Raw genomic sequence first — 21368 nt, 5'->3', positions numbered from 1 at the left:
TTCTTGTACAGGCCAGAGGTGGGGCTGGTGAGAGGATTCACCAGAGACAGAACGGGGAACAGAACAGGTGGATCTACTGATACACACTGCTGAGGGGAGCAGCGGACGAGTCAGGAGAGGTCTGCTGCACCATGTGGGTATCTCCCTAGCTGGGATCAAACTGGTGCTACAGAGGCTGCGGATAATGTCACAGTGCTGTGCTTAACCCCTTGTGCCACCAGGGAGGCCCTGTTATTAGTGTCTTGATATTGTCAATTTATAATCAAAAAGTCTCAAGATGCTTTAATTTTTTTTTTCACCTAGACTATAGTTTCCTCTATTTGAACCCAAACATTTTGTATGACAAGGCGACAAAATAAAAATTGAGACAATGTCAAATAAGATTCTTACCCTGTTTACCATTGGGAAAGATGATAGATGGTTAGGGAAGGGGAGAATACAAGGCAGACAAAATTAACCTAAAAGTAATTATAGAATAATGGATTGAAAGTGGTTCTGACAATAGTAAATGGGATTTACAAGAGGGCAAACACTGAAGAAAACAGACTTATCAGATAATGTTTGCATTTGCAACAGAAACACCTTCATTCCTTCAGAGTCTACATGCTTTAGGTGCTTACATCTTCAAAGCAAACACAACTTACTACCTACTCTTTTTTTTTTTTTTTAAAGATTTATTTAGCACACTGCTGGGGCCAGAGGTGTGTGTGAGGGGGACAGAGGTGAGAGAATTCACCAGAGACAGAGCAGGGAACAGAACAGGCAGACTGATGAAATACAATGCTGAGGGGAGCAGTGGGCGAGACAGGAGAGGTCTGCCTCACCATGTGGGTTTCTCCCTAGCTGGCAGGGGATAGAACTCATGCTGCAGAGGCTGCGAATTGCTTCATAGTGCTGGGCTTAATCCCTTGCCCCACGAGGGAGGTCCCAGTACCTACTTTTAACAAGTTACCTTACAAAGTAGACTGGGAAGTAAACTAAATTTTAATACAATATGAGAATCAATATGACACCACAGGATAAGGAAGGGCTAGGTAAACCTCCAAATCAAGTTTAGAGGAGGAAGGAAATAACTGAAGGTGAGGAGTCATCGAGGGGGAGGGGGCCAAGGGACAGGAACAAGATGGGAGGAGGAAGAGAGGCACATTTGAAAGATATTCTAGGGAAAGAGCATGTATAAGGATAAGGAGGTATTAAAGGGCAAACAAAGGTGCTTCATATCACCAATCTTCAGGGAAATGAGAATCAAAACCACAATAAAATATCGCTTCACACCTGTCAGAATGATTAGTATCAACAAGTCAAAAGTTGACAAAGCTGTGGAGAAAACAGAACCCCTGTGCACTGTTGGTGAGAATATAAATTGGTAGGGTCACTACAGAAAATGTGGAGCTTCATAAAAAAAATTAAAAGTAAAATGACCAGTGCCTCCCCAGTGGCGCAGTGGTTGAGCGCTGGGTTGCGAAGCAGCCTGCAGCCTCTGCAGGGCCAGTTCCATCCCCGGCCGCCAGTGAGGGTCCCACATGGCGTGCAGACCTCTCCTGCTGCCTGCTGCTCCCCTCAGCAGTGTATTTCATCAGTCTGCCTGCTCTGCTCTCCCCTCTGGCTCTGGTGAATTCCCTCACCCTCTGCACTACTGACTGTATAAATAAATAAATAAATCTTTGAAAAAAAAAAAAATAAAACGACCATATGATCCAACAAACCCACTGCTCAATTTATGTTTAAAGGAAATAAAAACAAAATCTCAAACAGATATCTGCATTCTCTTAGTCACTGCAGGGTTATTCACAGTAGCCAAGTTATAGAAATAATTGATGAATGACTAAAGAAGATGTGGCATACATGTATAAAGGGTTATCATTTATCCATGAGATATATGGAAATCCTGCTATTTACAACCACTTGAATGACCCTTGAGAGCACTATGCTAAATGAAATGGTGGCTAGAAAAAAGTCAGATGGAGAAGTCAAATGATGTGTGGTAGCATTTATAAAATTTGTAGAAAGAGGGCATCCATGGTGGCTTAAGGGTGAAGTCTCAGCACTATCACCACTGAGGCCTGAGTTCCATCTCTGATCCCTGGCCAGGGAGCTAACTCACAAATGGCTCAGCCGATCTCTCCTGTCTCGCCTGCTGCTCCCCTCAGCAGTGAATTTCAGTAGATCTGCCTGTTCTGCTCCCACTCTGTCTTGGATGAATCCTCTCACTCCCTGCACCGCTGGCCTACCCCAGCTCTTCTACACAGAAATAAATAAAACATTAAAAAAAATAAAATGAAAAAAATAAAATTTGCAGAAAGAGTAGAAAAGTGGTTGTCAGAGACAGGGTGTTGAAGAAATGGGGAGATATTGATCCAAGTGTAAAAACTTCCATTTATAAAATGAATCAGTTCTGCAGGCCTAAAATACAGGATGGTATTCATAGCTAATAATACTTGAAAGTTGCTAAGAGAGAAGATATTAAATATTCTCACTACAAAAAAAGAAATGGTGATCATGCAGCATGACAGATGTGTTAGCTAACACCATGGTGGTAATCATTTCACAATTTATAAATGTATCACATCAACACATTGCGCACCTTAAACCTCAGCAATGCTGTATGTCAAGTATATCCAATACAGCTGGGGGAAAAAGTCCTAATAGAAATGATTTAGGGGCCTCCCTGGTGGCTCAGGGGTTAAAGTTCAGTGCCATCATGCTATCCTCAGCTACTGCAGCATGAGTTCCATCCCTGGCCAGGGAGCTAACCTACATGGCACAGCAGACCTCTCCTGTCTCACCTGCTGCTCCCCTCAGCAGTGTCTACCAGTCAATCTGCATGTTCTGCTCCCCATTCTATCTCTGGTGAATCCTCTCATGCCCCTACAACTCTGGCTTATACCCCAGTTCATAAATAAATAAAAAATAAAATGAAAAAAAAAAAAAGTGATTTATTGGCAATGTGTTGGTTTTGGGCAAGTGGAGATTAAATTAAAGAGGTAAACAAGTAGATCATGAGAGTCTGTGTCTTGGCTAACCTGAGAAATTTATGTTTATATTCACTCAAAATTTTTAGAATTCTTTGTAAGTCATAAATTATGGAGCGGGAGTTAACTGTGACCTGAAAAAAGAATTCAGGGAATGTACCCATTTCAATTAGAAAAAAAATAACATTATTTGCACTAACCTCTAATTCAGCATTTCAATTATATAAATGTAGGAAACAAACCCAAGCATTAATAATAGTATCTGTGGATTAATTACCAAGAGAAATAGCAGATATTTTAATATTACATTAGTTATTGCCGGTATCACAAAATATCAGCACTCACAATAAATTTGAAGTTATGTACTTATTAGATCTGCTATTAAGTCTTCTTATGTAATATGTTAAATATTAAAATGTCAAATGTTTTTATATTACAAATTGTTATTTTATCATTATGATATTCCAATGTATTTATATTTTGATGACTTTTTTCAAATTTTGCTTTATGAGGCCCTCCCCGGTGGCACAGTGGTTGAGCACTGGGCTGCGAAGTTGCCCGCAGCCTCTGCAGTGCCGGTTCAATCCCCGGCCGCTGGGCGAGGGTCCCACATGGTGCGCAGACCTCTCCTGCGGCCCACTGCTCCCCTCAGCAGTGTACTTCTTCGTCAGTCTGCCTATTCTGCTCCCCGCTCTGGCTCTGGTGAATTCTCTCACCCTCCCGTGTTTCTGACTGTACCCAGTACTTGTATAAATAATACATCTTTAAAAAAATATTTTGCTTTATGATATTATATATTTATTTATTTAAGAGTTCATAGACTTCACCCGAATTCCAAATGGAGCCATGACACACACAAATGATGAGAACCCTACCAAAAAACCATATTTGTTTCTAATTTTGTAGAAACAGAGGAGAAATGAAGTAGAAGAGACAGAAGATAACTATTCCTTAAGAAAAGTTAAAAGGCTGGAATAAAAAGCGTAAAGGGAGAAAAGTCCCTCCTTCACTGTAACAAGGAAGGAGGTAGAAAAAGTCACACAGAAGTAGTAGTCTTGAGGGGGGAAGGGGTACTTGTTTGATGACTTAATATATGGCACATAACATACTTTGTCAAATTGACAAGAACTTATATATATCTTACACACGTGTGCCAGGCATAGTTGTTGGTCCTGAACATTTTATCTTCAGAGAACATTAAGATTTCTTCCTTCACAATGAGGAAACAGAGGACATAAAGAAGTTAAGGAATTTGCTGATACTGTAAATGTAGAGCCAAAATTTGAACCTAGAAATCTAATTTGTGCTCCTAATTCACAATTCTACCCCTACAATAAATAAAATGCGGCTACAAGTAACATGATTGAATCTAGGAAATATTATTAAATGAAACAAAACAGAAAGCAATCCCAGAAAACTGCACTATATTATTATATATTATTTGTACATAGCTCAAAACAAGTGACACTAAACAAGATACTGTAAAGGGAAATATTGATAATGACAACAAAATTTTTGAAAGTAAAAACAAAAAGAATAAACATACAATCCAGAGTAGTAATTGATTTAAGGTAGCAAGAAGCATGAGGGAAAAAAGGAGGCAAAGGCAGGTGTACCTACAATGGGGTTGATGATCTTTTTATTTTTGAATTGGGTGGTGAGTTCCTACGTATTGGTAGTATGCTTTATATAAAGCATAATAACTCTACCATTATTTAATATTTGCACTATTTTTATCCTTTTAGGTATCAGATATTACATAAAAACTTTTAAAAACCAAGAAATAAATAAAACGTTGAGAATACAGAGAAATAGACTTTGGCTATGCTTTAAAGGTACTTGACTCCAAGGGAAGGTATCACTAAGTAGATATATATTTTAGGGGAATTTTTTTCTTTTTCCATGGAAGGCTCTGAATCCTACTTACAGAATGGGCTACACTTAATGGCTTGACCCTCTACAGTTTTGTCTCCCTGGGTATCTGGAAATGTCTGGAAACTTTTTGATTGTCATGACTGGGTAGGGGGAGGGTTCCACTGACATCTGACAGAAGCCAGAGATCAGTTAAACATCCTATAAAGCATAGTGTACATTCTTCCCCAATTTAACTTACTCAGATTAGCAATATTACTGAGGTTGACAAACCTAGAGATAGAATCAGCAAAGCAGGAGGGATTAAAAATATAACAACAGATAAATAGTTGAGGGAGCAGGAACCAGAAAAGAAAGGAGATCTTGGTCCAAAAAAGACACATCATTTCTTCAGAACCTGGAGACCTTCATTCTTTAAGCTCATTCTTTTACACAAAATGTCTATGAATCAGACCTCAATCTAACCCTACCATTATTGTAAATACAAACAGCCTATTTAGAGTTTTATTGCTAATAATTCCATTGAAACAGGCAGTAAAAGTACAAAATAACCAATGCAAGTGGGGTTAAGTCATCTCTGAGCTAATGAAATTTATGCCTCAGGACCCTTGGCAGGCAGCTGGCCCTTGTGTGACCCTAGCAAATTTTAAATTTGTTTGAATTAATTATATTTCCTGAAGACAGCCACCAAATTGTATACACTTCAGGCCCCATAAAATGAAGATTTGCCTTTGAATGCAGGACAGTTATTCAGTTTAATCCTGGCCTTCTCCCTGGGTCTTTACATGGTTTTTCCTCAGTGGGAGTGATCCATGATATTTCTATTTATGTTCAAATTTCTTCTAAGGACAACTGTCAGATTGAATTAAGGTTCAACCTACAGGGCTCATTGTACCTTAATCACTGATTTGAAGGCCCTCTCTGCAAATATAGTCAAATTCTGATGGACAATATACATCAACATTAGGATTTCAACATATGAATTGGGTAGGGATTTCAGCTCATAGCAGGGGTTATTTTATTACTCCAATAATTATGATCTCTAACTTAGATATTCCTTCACAAGAAATCAGCAATTTGGAGATGACCTGAGAGGAAAAGAAAAGGGTCTTGTGCTGAACATCACCGTTAGTAGGCAAAAAAAAAAAAAATATCCAAAGAGAGAGAGGAAAAAAACATTAAAATTTGGCTGGAAGAAGGAATCATTGGAAGTCTTAGAGATGTGTGTGCATATATATGCATATATATAAATATTTTATATTTGTGTGAGTGTGTATATATATCTATACACATATATATATATAGCAAGAGAAGAATTCATCTCTTTTTGAGGACTACAGAGAAAAATAAAATTAAAGATGGCAGAAAAAAGGAAGGAGGTAAACCATAATATGTGCTTCCACTCTACCCTACAAGTACTAATATGCTAGTAAAAAGATGTAATCCAAAAAGGACAAACAGATTTTGAGTCGAGAAGCAAAGGAAGTAACAGAACATTTTAGAACATATAGACAGTATTGACTGGCTCTGCACACTAGAAAAACTGAAATCTAAATGCCTGAAAGGGAAAGCCAATAAGTAAACAGATTCATGGAAAATAACTTCAGAAATTCTCAGGACTTGGAAGCCTAGGTTCCCTCTGAAAATGGAAAGATGGTTGAGTGTGAATGATTCAAAGTCTGTACACAATGTTATTTATAAATACAGAGGTAAGAACCAGAAGAAATAACAAAGCATTTAAAATTATTTCTTCTAGGGGCTATACTTTAAGATGATTTTCAAATATATGGACTGATCATTTTGAGACACAAAAATAAGTTATAAAGAAAATGTCTTATGTAATACATATATTTATACCCCAAAACACTTTGTCTAGGGCCTCCCTGTTGGTGCAGGGATTAAAGTTTCAGCACTATCAAGATATTGCCAGCCACTGCATGGTTTTTCCTCAGTGGGAGTGATCCATGATATTTCTATTTATGTTCAAATTTATTCTAAGGACAACTGTCAGATTGAATTAAGGTTCCATGAGTTCAATTCTGGACAAGGCAGCTAACCCACATGGCACAGCAGACGTCGCCTGTCTTGCCTGATGCTCCCCATGGCAGTGTATTTCAGTAGATCCACCTGTTCTGCTCCCCATTCTGTCTCTGGTGAATCTTCTCACCCCTGCACCTCAGGCCTGCACCACAGATCTTATATGTAGATATAAATAAAAATAAATCTTTAAAAAAATACTATGGTCTAAATAATCCTTCATGCTTTGTGTAAGGTTGATATGTATCTGAAGAAAATGTTAGCTCAATTCAATTCTGTATAAGCATGGATTATAATAACTATTTTTGTTTTTATCATAGTTAACCTTTTCCTGAAAATGCTGGACACATGCCTGTTATAATATTCTACTTTAAGCCATCAAGTTTAAGGAGCATCCACTTGAAATAGTGCTATTACCTGTGGAACAATATGAGTTAGCTATATTAGGCTCACATATCCATATTTTTTTAGGCTGGGATTTTGCAGTTAAAAAAATGTCTAGAGAGATTGATATAATTCATGGTGTTCCATAGTTAGGTCTTAACATATTAGATGTGGTGACAGATCCATCATTGAAGAGGAATGTCAAATATACCAATCAGAAGTTTTATGGGAATACAGAGATCAGTGGTGTCTAGAACAGTCATCCACAATGATTTATAAACTTTTCTCAAAATGATTTCATTATTAATAAATATCTTATTTCTTTCAATAAAATTGTCACTCAAAATTAAAAAATAACCCAAGTAACACCCATAACACCCATGTGAGATCTATCCCTCATCTCTTTTCTTTCCCTCCTGATACAGTTTAATGTTTCTGTACCTCTCTATAGCCATTGCTGATTTGCTCCAAGCTGAGGGAATATACAAGGTCCTTGCCGCCCACGAAGAGTCTTTCTTGGTATTCATCCAGCAGCATTGTATGGAGATCAAGAAATCCAAAAGGACTATGAAATATTGACGTTCTGTTTAGATCCAAGAGCTCTGAAATGTAACAGGAAATGTACACTAAAAATAGGATTAAATACAAATACCTTTATAACATTTTTCTCATGGTTCTATTTTCATATCCATTAGAACTGTGTAGTTAACATTCCTTTTATCATAAATATAAAGCTTTTTAAATTTGTTATTCAAAAGATTAAAATATATAGTGCAACTGAGAATGAATGTTAATGCACAAATTAAAATATTTTATGTGCATGAATCTAAAAGCCTCAATTCAACTCAAAGTGTAAGGTAAATAAGGTTTTAAATACGGAAAGACTTCTTCACAATATTTACTATAAAGTACTATCTAAAAAAGACATTTTATCATATAGAAAGAGAGACATGAATTTCTACTTGTTTTTGTGAATTTCTGATTCTGTAAAAATTAAAAACTTTGAAATTCTAACTTTTTAACCAAATTGCATTTCTAAAATGGAGTAGATAAAACATTATAAAAAACAAACAAATGTAACATGAAGATGTTTTATAAAGTCCTTTAAAGCACAATGTGGAAACTTTATTTTCAAAGCTAACAGAGTGGCCACTGAGCAAGTTTAAAGATCTCATGCACTCTAAGCTTACTTACAGGGATGTAGTTAAAACAGTGACTTTTAATATATTTAAATTATCATTGGACCAGATGATGGTTTAAATTGTAGGGATTTTGGAGCTTAATTTTGATGCTTTCAGAGGAAGCTGCTGCCACGATATGTTTACATACATGAAATTGGATGCCATCTATGTACTTTAAGCAATAAACAATTTCATTTATGAAGATACATTGCAGAATAATTCTTAAAGTCATTTAAACTTATAAAACCCAATGAATATACTACAGTTTTCTTTAAAAATTCTTGCAACTTAAGAGCACTGTGGTTAGTGATTTGCAACTGTCCACTTTGTCTCTTGCCATAAAACAGAATAGTGTCATTGACTGATTCCAAGAAGTTCAGAATTGGCAGTAGATACATTATTTTATAAGTGTTGTACTAACCAAAGCATACCAATATGTTGGCTTACATTTTTTTTATCCACATCTGTAAGTATAAATCCTGATTGTGATACATAATTTGCTCTGCAAATCAAACTATACTTCCTTACCATTCTATGATTTTCCAATATCCTTAACTTTAAGACAAAATATTAAAAGTAACCATTAGGTGTAAATATTTGTGCTTTATACATATATATGGGGTAGAAACTGCTCATTTCTAGATGCAAAAAAAGAGGTTTTCATAACTAAGATTATTTGCATAACTAAGCATAACTAAGATTATTTGGCCCATGTTGGTGCCAAAATTTGATAAGAGGTGACCGAAGTGCTTTGCTATTAACTATGCAAATGCAGAAGATGGGGTGTCTATCTCTACTATAAACTCACACAGTTTAGTTACCCCCAGTACACATTCTGGTCCCCAGCGTCAAAAAGCAAAAAAACTGAGACTTTTCAAAAGCTTGTTCCTTGTTAACACTGACTCAATAATCTATATATAACGCTTTACAGAAGCAACTAAGAAAAATTTAGTCTACTCAGGGAAAAGAATGTGTCAGTTATTGAATGCTTTTTTTTTTTTTTTGCAGTCTGATACAAGTAACAAATGCAATGAAAGTTATTTTCAATATTTAAAACTTGGATGAATAGAAGTCAAAATAATTCAACATCATCAACAGGAAAATTCAGGTAACATGAATTTTAATTTTAATTGCCTTAGATTATATTTTATAAACTTTGTAAAATACAGAAATTTTTATGTTGCTTTGACTTATGTATTTGTGACATTTTTCAGCTTACTTTTGAGAAAACTGAAATTTTTTTCTTAATTTTCTGTAGCTACAAAATGTATTGGAAGTGTTTTGGTGCATACTAAAGGTACAAGAAACTCATGCAAGCTTTGTTTCCTCAATAAGAATTTTTCTTCTTTTCAGATCTACAGACAGCGTTTAAGTCATACTAATGATTTTAGGTCCAAATTATAGTCTGTGGACTTGGTATATTTACCAAGCAATGCTAAATTCTTTATCCCTTTGCATTGCTTCAAGCTGCCTGGACGAAAGAATCAGAACATACAGGAAGAGGGGGACAAAAGAAACTCTAATCTCAGGTAATCTCTAGAAAACACAGTGCAAATAATGGACAGTGCTGACTTGGTTAAAAGGAGGGAGCTCATCTTGACTTCTTACTACTCTAAAAATAACATGAATTACTTGGGGGGAGGAAGTGGACAAAGAAACAAGACTAACTGAGATGCACCAACTTAGAGTTCATCCGGAAATTTTCTCAAGAGGGAACTAATTATTATTGCTAAGCTGCATGCTAATTATCAGCTGTCAATGAAGATATATATGGAGGATTTAGTTATTTCCTTTCATGGTCTTTCTTTTTAACCTGAAAGGGAAATAGTTTTAAAATTCATTGACATCAATATATTACAAAGACAGTTCTCTTTACTGGGTCAAAATATATATTTAAGTTCCACATGTCCATGTGTAAGATGGGAAGGAGAGAGTACACGTTTTTCAGTTCTCAAACAAAAATAGATTGCAAAGGGAGGGGTGTTTCCTTCCTGAATGCACACTTCTTCACTGTCACCTGCAAAATAGCAACTTCTTGAGACCCAGAGCTTTACCTTTTCATTATTTTCTGATTCAACTGTTTTATTTACTGCATATCTTAAAGTTAATTCAAGAATAAAATACAGAATTGCACATAAAGTAGTTATTGCTAGTGAAAACTAAATACAGAAAATTAAGTTAGAAATTTTCTTAAACCTCTTTAAAGATTAAAAATGAAAAGTTTTTTACAACATGGTTTGATGATTTTGACAATTCTGACCAAATATGACAAAGGTTTGCAATAATATTGAGACAACCTGGCAAAGATTAACTTTTTGTTCAGTGTGAACAAGGGATAACTCAATGGTTTGTTAATTACTCTCCCTAACAATGACAGTGGCTAGCCTTTCATATAATCTATGAACTTCTAGATTCTATCCTCCTCACAAGTCAAAGGTCCACAAGAGGCATTGTGATAGTCCAAATTTTAGCCACTTTCAACAAAAGGAAAAAGAGTTCAAAAATAATATGAATAGCCTAAACATTAAATAGCATGTTATTTCCTCAGTCAAGGGAAACAAAAAAGCGTAATTCTGAATTATAAGATTCATCGTGTTTTTATCTTACATAAATCATTATTATTCACTATCATATGGTATTCTTTCTGGCTTATATGTCTCTTAACTCCTCCATGAATACAAGATCACCATGGGACAAGGTTACAGAATCATTGTTTGTACATGTTCCATATGTGTGCGTGTATTTAAATTATTGAATTGAATAAAATCATAAAGCGTTTTCCCTAAAACTCAATGACATAATTATTTTTGATTGCCTCCTAAATGCTTAATTATAATTATACTTTATTATATTGTAATGTAATAAAACATTACAAAACAAGTCAACAGAACAAGTCCTCATGAATAGCTTCCTAAACTGAACCTGCATGCTGGGCATGTGAAATGGGACCACAGTGTATTGCTCATTGAGCATTCCATTAGGAGCTTGTAAACAAGGACATGTTATTTTAAATGCAGTGGGAAGGACTTCAAAGGCATTTAGAGCAATTGTATGAACAGATTTATTTTAAAAATACAAACCAATTTTGATATGTGTAATGGCCAGAAGTGGCCAAGAGTTGGAAGAAAGGAGGTTTAAAAACTATTTTAAAAATGAGAATGACAGTAACAAAGCAAGATGCACTGAGAAAGCAGATACCTGAAAGAGCAAGTGGAAGAAAACTACACGTCAAATTTTATATAGTAAGGTAAAAATATATTTAAGTTTATTAGGAGTGAGACAATAGACTGCAATTCAATTTGGTAAAAAATTCAGTACGTATTTGACATCCACTGTATTAGCACCATATCCTGAGTTTCAGAGGGACATTAACCATCAACATAATTCTATAAAAATAACATAATTTGGATTTTAGTATGTCTCGCTTCTCTAAGTTAATTTTAGAGATAAGGTTTACAAAATTACATACTTGATAAAATTAGACTCATTCACTTATTTTAAAGAAAATTCATTTCATAGCTGTGTGGAGGTTCCCCAAACTACTAAAAATGGAAATACCATATGACCCAGCAATTCCACTCCTAGGAATCTACCCAAAGGACACAAAAACATTAATTCAAAAGGATACTTACACCCCTATTTTTATTGCAGCACTATTTACCACAGGTGAAACCTGGAAACAACCCAAATGCCCAAAAATAGTTGATTGGATCAAGAAGATGTGGTATATATACACAATGGAATACTATTTGGCAATCAAAAAAGATAAACTCATGCCATCCACAGAAACATGGATGGAGCTAGAAGGGATTATGCTGAGTGAAATAAATCAGATTAAAAAGAAAAATATCAGGTGATTTCACTTATAGGAAGAATATAAAGGAACACAATAAGGGATCAGGGAAAAAACTAACAATAGCAATAAATAAACAAAATTAACAACTATAAATTGGAGACATTTTGCAAGGGAGGAGGAGGTAGAATGAAAACAGGGGAGAGAACACAAGGGACTTGGTGATGATTCATGGGTGAATTGGTGGTGGGAATTTTAGGGGGAATATACCTGAAAGGAGGAGGCATAAAATCAACAATAATGTAAAATTATATATATATATATATATATATATATATATATATATATATATAAAGGGGAAAAATGCCTTTCATAGTTAAAACTAGAAAGAATATGAATTGATAAATTGATAAATTCCCTCCCTTCTGGAATCCTTCTTACTGTACAGTTCTTCCTCTTCTGCTCTCAGTGGCTTACCCCTGTCTAGTTAGTTCTTGGGTATTCTTACAAAGTTTCTAACACATATACACCAAATATGATATTCAGACCTTTATTACCTTCTCAACTTTTCTATGCACAAAAAGAGAATCATAATATAAACTCTGTTCTGTACCTTGGTTCTCTACCCTTGGTATTTCTTGGAATCCTTTCTGCCTCAAAACTTAAAGTCAGCACTATTGCATGACTTTCCATTTTATGGATAACTTATTTTCAGGCATTTGAATTCTTTCCAATTCCATCCTTTTCCCTCCTCTTGTCCATTCTCCCTTTCTTCAGGGTCATCTTTTCCAATGAACCCCTTTAAGCTTCCTCTGGAATCTTCCTAATAGCTCCATTTTTAAAGTTCCCCATTACACCCATTTTCACTAGTTTGGGATAAATTTTAGGAATTATTCTCAGTTATACATGGTTTCCCAAATCTGCTCCCTTTTCCCCATATACAGATTAAGTAGGAGTTACATTAAGGGCATAATATATTTTCTTAGTCATTTTGTCACTACTATGCTGTAGGAATATATATTTTCCCCATTTTATTCTCCCCCCATTTCCTCTCCCACTGAACCATTTTATCTCACAGTAGCCAGAACAATCCTTTCTTTAAAAACATAGGTCCTCAGATTAAAATCCTGGTCTATAGTGATCTGTAAGTTGCTTACCTGACCCCACTTGCTATTTCCCTTTACCCCCTGCTCACAGAGCTCCAGGCATGGGCTCCAGAACTTTGCCCTGACTCATCCTTCTGTCTGATGTACCTCCTTCTGGCTTCCCCAAGGTGGCTCCTCCTGTCATCTGAGCCTTCCCTCTGTGAAATCTTCCAAATATAAGGAATTGAAAGTTCCCTCTAGGTATTTTCAGTTGTCTCACTCTTTTAAGATTCTAAATCGTATGACTAGCATTTGGTTTTGTCTTTTGTTTGCATTTTCCTTTACTTCTGTGTTTTCTTTTTCCTCTGACAGGAAGCAAGTTCCATGTTAACAGGAGTGACATTTTCCCAAGTCAGAAACTGTGACTTCCCCAGAGCCCAGACCAGTGCTAGTTGTTTGTTGAGCAAATATGCAGGGATGTGTAAAATAAATGAACTTCTCTGAAGCACAACTTCCTCATGTGTGAAATGTGGATAATAATAACTAACTAGTTGGGCCGATGTGAGAATCAAATGATTTGCAGTACAAAATGGATGGCCAATATATACAAGTTTTTTTTTCTTTCTTTGATGTTGATAAATTATTGGCCAAGGGCATTGAATGAAAATTTCCCCTGTAGAAATAAACTTTTCTTAATGATATTCTGTCAAATAGACATGGCTTTTCTCAAGTTCATTATATAGGCTTAAATGAAACAGAAAACTTTGCAAGTACATGATTACTATGATCAGTGTTGTTTGACTGTATTTTAAGTACATATCTGACTTTCCTTCCAACAGTTGTTTGGGATCATTTTCTATTCCTTCTTTTAATCCACATCTATCTCAGTTTGCAAGTTTATCTTTATTTCCTCGGAAAATTTGCTTCACCCACAATTCTTTATCAGCAATATATTTATAAGCTCATGCTACAACATAGAAAACTCTACTACACCCCAGAAATTTAAATTCTTAAGTGCCAGAATAGAATAAGCAAAAATTCTTTCAACACTTTTGTTATTGTTATTAAACCTTTGATTTTTTTTAATGAGTTTTCTGGTATTTAATTTGGTAGTTGTTTTTAAAAGAACCTAGGTGTCCATTTCTAGACAGGTGCAAGAACTAACATGGCGCAAAATAGCTAAATAGCCTCAGCATTCTCTATTCTTGACCTCTAAAATTAAAGATCTTTAGTATCATATTTACGAAAATAAAGTTTTCTTTTAACCTATATAATTTAATGTTATGAAACATTCTAAGAAAAAAATCACTTCCAGATGCCCCAGGAGATGTCAGCAATCTGACAACCTGATACACAAATTATGTGCACCTTTAAAAAAATGTAGCTTCCACACTAATGTATTACTCTAAAGTAATGACTACTGTGTTATTTGGATGTTTTCTCTACTAAGATCACATTTTCCTCACAATTGCAATTTGAATAGAGCAATGACTGTATTTCCAATGCAGTCAGCAACAGGACAGCTTTGTAATCTTTTGATATTCCATTAATTAAATGGAAATTGAATCTATTTGCCCGATTATAATAACAAAGGAAATAAAACCAGTGACATGGTCAGTCGTTGTATACTGAGACACTGAAATGAGACTGCATGTGATTTGCTATCATTTGATAGGTTTGGGAATGCTAGACAACCTCAAAAAGCTCATTTGCTCGTAAATTACATGCCTCAATTACTGTAGCTGCTGCCATGGAACCGGATGCCTCTTAATAGGTAATAGGCCCCCTGGGTAGATGGGTTCTCTTCAGATGCAGCTAAGAGAAAGATGAAGAAAGGAGACAAACCAGTGCTATGTATACAATTCACTGATGATTTTCTTTCACAAAAAGTTGCCTTAGTGATTAAGCTGCTAGCATTCTTTTTGTTTTCTTTTTCTGGCAATCCTCACTGAGCACTGATTCACCTCCCAGAAAACCTTGTTGTTTATACCTGTTACAAGGCAAACAGCACCTAACAAGACCACCTGTATTTTCTCTGGAAACTATGCAAAGAAGGGAAGTCAGATTCACAAAAAAACAGTTGTGTGGTACATACTGTGTGAAGCATTCAATTCTCACAATTTCAGTTGCTAACCATGTCATTCCAAGAATGTAAGCATACTCTTCCCCATTTTACAGGTTAGGAAACAGAAGTTCACAGAGAAATGTAAATTTTTTAATGTTTTTAATATCACTTAAATGTTGATAGTCTTGGGCCTCCCCTGGTGGCTCAGCTGTTGAGCACTGGGCTGCGAAGCTGCCCGCAGCCTCTGCAGCGCCGGTTCTGGTTCGATCCCAGGCCACCCGGCCAGGGTTCCACATGGTGCAGACCTCTCCTGCCGCCCGCTGCTCCCCTCAGCAGTGTACTTCCGTCCTTCTGCCTGTTCTGTTCCCACCCCCACCCCCACCGCCTCTGGTGAATTCTCTCACCCTCCCTTGCTTCTGACTGTACCCAGTGCTTGTATAAAAAATCAATAAATCTTAAAGAAAAAAAAATTAAAAAAATGTTGATAGTCTTGAATCTAGTATATTATTTTGCTTATTTCATCATTTGACCATAACAGGAGAGTTTGTATAATCATGAGTTTCCTTTTTTTTAAAAAAATATTTATTTATTTATTTATACAAATACTCTGTACAGACAGAAGTGCGGGAGGGTGAGAGAATTCACCAGAGCCAGAGCGGAGAACAGAACAGGCAGATGGACCTAAGTACACTGCTGAGGGGAGCGGCGGGCGGCAGGAGAGGTCTGTGCACCATGTGGGACCCTCACCAGTGGCCAGGGATCGAACCGGCACTGCAGAGGCTGCAGGCAGCTTCACAGCCCAGCACTCAACTGCTGCACCACCAGGAGAGGCCCAATCATGTAGTTTCTTTATGGGCTAAGATTAGACACAGCTTTTCAGTAAATCTCTTAGCAATATACTATTGGTGTTTCCTATATTTTATTCATTTATCAAATAACATTTACCCAAAATAAGAGTTCATGGACACCTGTGGAAATAAGCATTGTTTCATTCCATACCCTAGTTTTTCCTCATAGATCCTAATGGCTATGTCATGGCAGCATGTTTATGTAACATAATTGAATCAAAATGAAATGGAGGGCGTCCCTGTGGCTCAAGGGGTTAAGCACCGCACTATGAAGCAATCCGCAGCCTCTGTAGCACGAGTTCAATCCCCGGCCAGCCAGGAAGCAACCCACATGGTGCAGCAGACCTCTCCTGACTTGTCCGCTGCTCCCCTCAGCAGTGTATTTCAGTCAATCTGCCTGCTCTATTCCCCACTCTGTCTCTGGTAGATCCCCTCACCCCCCCCACAACCCCGCCCTATACCCCAGCACCTGTATGCATAAATAAATAAATTAAAAATGGAGAGCCTCCCTGGTGGTGCAAGGGATTAAGATGAAATCTATGAAGAAGCTATCCGCAGCTATTGAAGTATGAGTTCGATCCCTACCCAGGGAGATACCCACATGGTGCAGCAGACCTCTTCTGACTTGCCCGCTGCTCCCCTCAGCAGTGTATATCATCAGTCAGTCCTCCTGCTCTGTTCCACACTCTGTCTCTGGTGAATCCTCTCACCCCCATACCTCTGGTCTGTACCCCGGTTCTTATATGCATAAATAAATCTTTAAAAAAAAATGAAATGGAAACCAGAGAATCAGAAAATGCACAGATCAAAAGCGAGTAAAATAAAAATCTATACTTGTTAACCTAAAATAAGTAGGAGGGGATGTTTTTAAAAATATACAAATTAACTTAAAAATGAATCAACACACTTTTTTTCCTAATTTGCCACTAAATATACCATTTAAACAGATTAACTTCCCTGTTTGTAGGATAAGAGAAGTTGATGAGGTCTTCACTAAGGTTTTTTCTACCTTCATGAACTAGAGCAACTCCAGTAAGAGATGACATAAATAAGAAAATAAATGGAAAGTATTTAAAGAATGCACTCCAGAAATTTTTAATTTATTAGATTTATAAACCCTGAGAACTGCAGAGTTAATTTTAGCTATATGGAAAGATAAGAATGCCAAAGATAAAATTTCATACCAATTGAGATTTTGCATCAAAAAATATTATTACTATGGGTATAAAAAAACAAATTTGTTGCTACTGACTTTTCCTATAATTTCTGATAGGCTTCAAAAGTAAGGAGAGGAGCTGTAAATCAAATGTATTCTAACTTCATACTGGTATAGCACACTTATTAAGAAAATGAGAAAATATGAATTAGACCATACAAAAATTATAAGAACTAAGATATTTGACAAAACCTTTATAAATTGTAATACAATCACCTAAGTCAAACCTTATTGCTCAGAAAACAACTAATTTGGTAAATGTGAACACCTTTCTACATGTTGAGAACAAGAAAAATCATGGAAACCTAGAAAGATATTTTTTATGGGAGAAAGTACAATGCCTTTTATAGAGCTCACTAGAGAAACTTCAAAGTGGGAAATCAGCCCTAGACAAGCAATTTATTAGTAGAGCAAATTTAAAGAATGAAGTTTAAGTTCTGTCATGAAATTTAAGATCAGGTCCTTATTCTATATACTTTATGATAGGACTGTCAATCATCTTCTTTGAGAACCATCTGAATTTCTGAAAATATCATTCCTGCCAGCTGGAAGCAAGTGAAAATTGCATTAACATGTAGCTGCTCCATCCCCAGCCCCCAACTCTACCAGAACAGACCCTTGTATGCTGGTAACTGGCCATCCATCATCAAGTCAAATATGATTTTACATGTACTTGGATCCTTCTGGCAAGGTCAGTGGCCCGATCTGGGAAAAAAAAAATCCATATGAAGCTGGGAACAGGAGGTCAATTTCTCTTCCTGTTAGGACAAAGAAGAGATAGCCTCTCAGCCACTGAAGGCAAGGCATTACCTCCTTGATTGGCAGACAGCCTGCAAAGTGATGATATAATTTTTGAGATTACTTATGGTTACAGACTGCTAGAATTTATCACCTTAAAAGAGAACTTTCAATCCTTTCCCTCTTTCCCTGGCCTTGAAGAAAGGACTCAAAGAATGTGAGGGGGGGGGGTGGCAAGCAGGCAAGGTATAAGTTTTCACTTCAACATTTCCTCTTTTTGTAATAGGGTAAAGAAAAACATGGCAATTAAAACTAATGTAAATAATATCAAGAAATGATTGTTTTGGCTACAGTTTGTATTGCTGAAAATAACATAAATAAACTACAAGATATTGAGGTATTTAAAATATTAAGTCCCAGTCTTTTTTTTAATAAATTATCAATCCCAGTCCACAGTCCTCTTGATTTCCTATATAATGGATAAAAAAAAATCAGTATACATACATTATTCAGTCACTTCTAATTGCTACAGTACTTATATTGAGAACATTCAATAACATGAAAAAATTAAGTGATTGATCAGTAACATAATTTTCTTTGGTGAAAACAAGATAACTGAAAGAAGCTATAACTCTGGTAAAGTCAATTGCAATACTTAAAATTCAGTAGTTACCTCATTCGTATCTTTAATATTTATTGATATAGCATGGTATATATGATATCTTAAAAGATGTTTTTTGATAATAAATTTTCTAGACTAAATTAAATTTGGAAGCTGATGAGCACAATCCACCTAGTAAATAGTTTTTAGTACATCAGTGGCAAATTACCATGGGTAAAATAATAAATTGATTTGTAACATAATTGCACCTATTTGAGACCAAAAGGACAAAAAAAAAATATTTTTAATCAGGTAGTAGTTTCTCTGAACTTACTCCGAGCCAGAGCTTAATGTTTCCCAGAGGGGACAATCTAATAGACTATGTGGGATAATTTGAAGAGGGGTAACACAGAGGGCCTTGGAGTCCAGTTATTTAATCCTCCCCCAGTTACTTCTGTCATTAAAGTTTTACTTTGATATTTCTGCCTTTCAATAAACCCTGTAAAATTTGGAACTCTGCGAGGGATTATACCTTAAACCTTTGTCAACTAATAACTTTGTCTGAACACTTGAACTAGGTGAAGCATAAATATAACATCAGATGAAATTAGAGGAGGGGTGTTTTTCATATGGGGGTAAAAAGGATAATATTAGGTTATGGGTGTCTGGGGACTACCGAGGTTGACACCAGTACAATGTTCATAGTGTTCCCCTAATGGTCCAGTTTTTTAGGGTCTGGCACACAGCTTTGCTATGTTGCCAAAATAGGGGGCCCAGACCCAAGAAAATATTTCACTTTTGGCCTAGTTTTCTGGAGGTAATCAGGCACACTATGGCACAAATACTGTAATACTGTATGTAACACAGTCACATAGAGGGGTGTGTCTAAATGTTGTCACAAAAGTCTGTTACAAAAGTCTGACCAAATTACCTTGGCCTCAACCTGACAGAAAAACATTATTCCTATGGTGAATTTAGTTATCAGTGCGGAGGATTTTCTTCATACTTATTTTGACTGTATCTAAAGAACAATGAATCTCTACCGTGGTTGTACATTGGAATCCCTGGACACTCCTAAAGAGGAAAAATAGTTAATTGCATTAAAGAGATAATTGCACTTAACATAAACTTGAGCCTAAGAAAAAGGAACAGATGTTAAAATTCTTAATAATTGCAAATTATTTTGTAATTATTAAAATATTATTAAGGAGTATCTGAAATTAGTAATTTATCATCTGAGATCTGAAAGTACAAGGGAAAGTGCTGAAAAGGAATTTCAGCCGTAACAAAAATTTATACTAAATTAGGTATATAAGGTACTTTAAATACCTTAGCTGTTTTGTGCTCTGAGTACAGTAAATTGTTCCTACATTTTGATGTTAGTATAATACAGCAATAAAAACAGGATGAGTAAATGCTATCAATATATAACTTTTAAAGTTTAATATAAACAACAAAATTGTTGTATATAGTCAAAGCTTCAGCATTAATAGTAAACATTTTTCCTAGTTTCTTACATAAAGACTAAAACAAGAATAGAGGCCCACCTATTCATATTCTTTGAAATAGGGATAGTGAGTTTATATTTTTAAAATATCAAAGGGAGGGGACCACATCAATTATAATGTAAAAGCCTATTTATCTGAGTATTTGCTTTAATGAACTGCCATTCATATTTTGTTGTTCTGGTTCTATGTTTTTGAAGTTGTTAAGCCCCATGTTCACTCATTTCCAATTAGTTAGATGTGTCCTCCTTGGTAATAGGTGGCTACCACATCACAGCTCTCTAGTTTTCAGACTCAATTAAAAAAGTGATAGTGAGTCTTGGCTCAAAATCAAGGCTGTGACCCCTGCAACCATCACATCTCCTTTAATCTCCCAGAGCTCTGTTCCCTGACAAATTCCCTGGACAGCATAATTACTCCTTCCCATAACACTTCCAAATGCTCAAAGCAGAGTTCCCAGGAGAATCAATAAAAAGGTGCCATAAAGTTCTTAAGTTAAAAGAAAAAAGTATGTTTTTTAAAAATAGAATATTAATAAATACAATGAATGACCAATGTTGATGACACAGATTTTTAAAAGTTATAAATTTAATTATATCATTTAAATGGAGGTGAACGTGCCACAAAATTGAAACTATGTGAGACCATATCCAGGTTATCTTTTATCATCAAAGGCAAAGCTATCACTGGTTCTTGTTTAAAAATATTCAAGACATACAATATACATATTATAAGAAAAAAATTAATTACCTGGATGACTTTATACTTTTAGGAAACCAATAATTACATTGTGTTTTTAGAACTTACAAAATTAGGTTTTAAAATATCATTAACTAATTATATGTTTCAAGTATTCAAATATGTCATATAGCATACTATATATGACACTATCTTGATCAAGCTGTCAAAATCTTTTTGAAGTTTTTGATATAAGTGTACCAAAGTTTCAAAAGCAGGATCATTAACAATCTGTAATTTTTTCTTAAAGACTGTTTTTTTTTTTTTTTACAAATGAAGATAAAAACTGCATTGTTCAATATAACTGCTTATCAAACTTTAAACATAAAACAT

The 21368-nt window shown here is 35.6% G+C and overlaps 1 protein-coding gene across 1 annotated transcript in view; it reads right to left on the bottom strand.

The window, feature by feature from the left end:
- SEMA3E (semaphorin 3E) overlaps positions 1 to 21368 on the bottom strand; it is a gene marked incomplete at both ends in the record, with an annotated part of 207632 nt that overhangs the window by 95250 nt on the left and 91014 nt on the right. The window contains one exon of the mRNA XM_084230173.1: positions 7707 to 7867. Coding sequence (XP_084086299.1) covers positions 7707 to 7867 — 161 coding nt within the window. The remainder of the gene's footprint in view (positions 1 to 7706; positions 7868 to 21368) is intronic.

Source organism: Talpa europaea (assembly GCF_964194135.1).
Source record: "Talpa europaea genome assembly, chromosome: 3".
Lineage (NCBI taxonomy): Eukaryota > Metazoa > Chordata > Mammalia > Eulipotyphla > Talpidae > Talpa > Talpa europaea.
The sequence above is the reverse complement of the archived record's forward strand: the minus strand, read 5'-3'. Positions and strand labels throughout refer to the sequence as shown.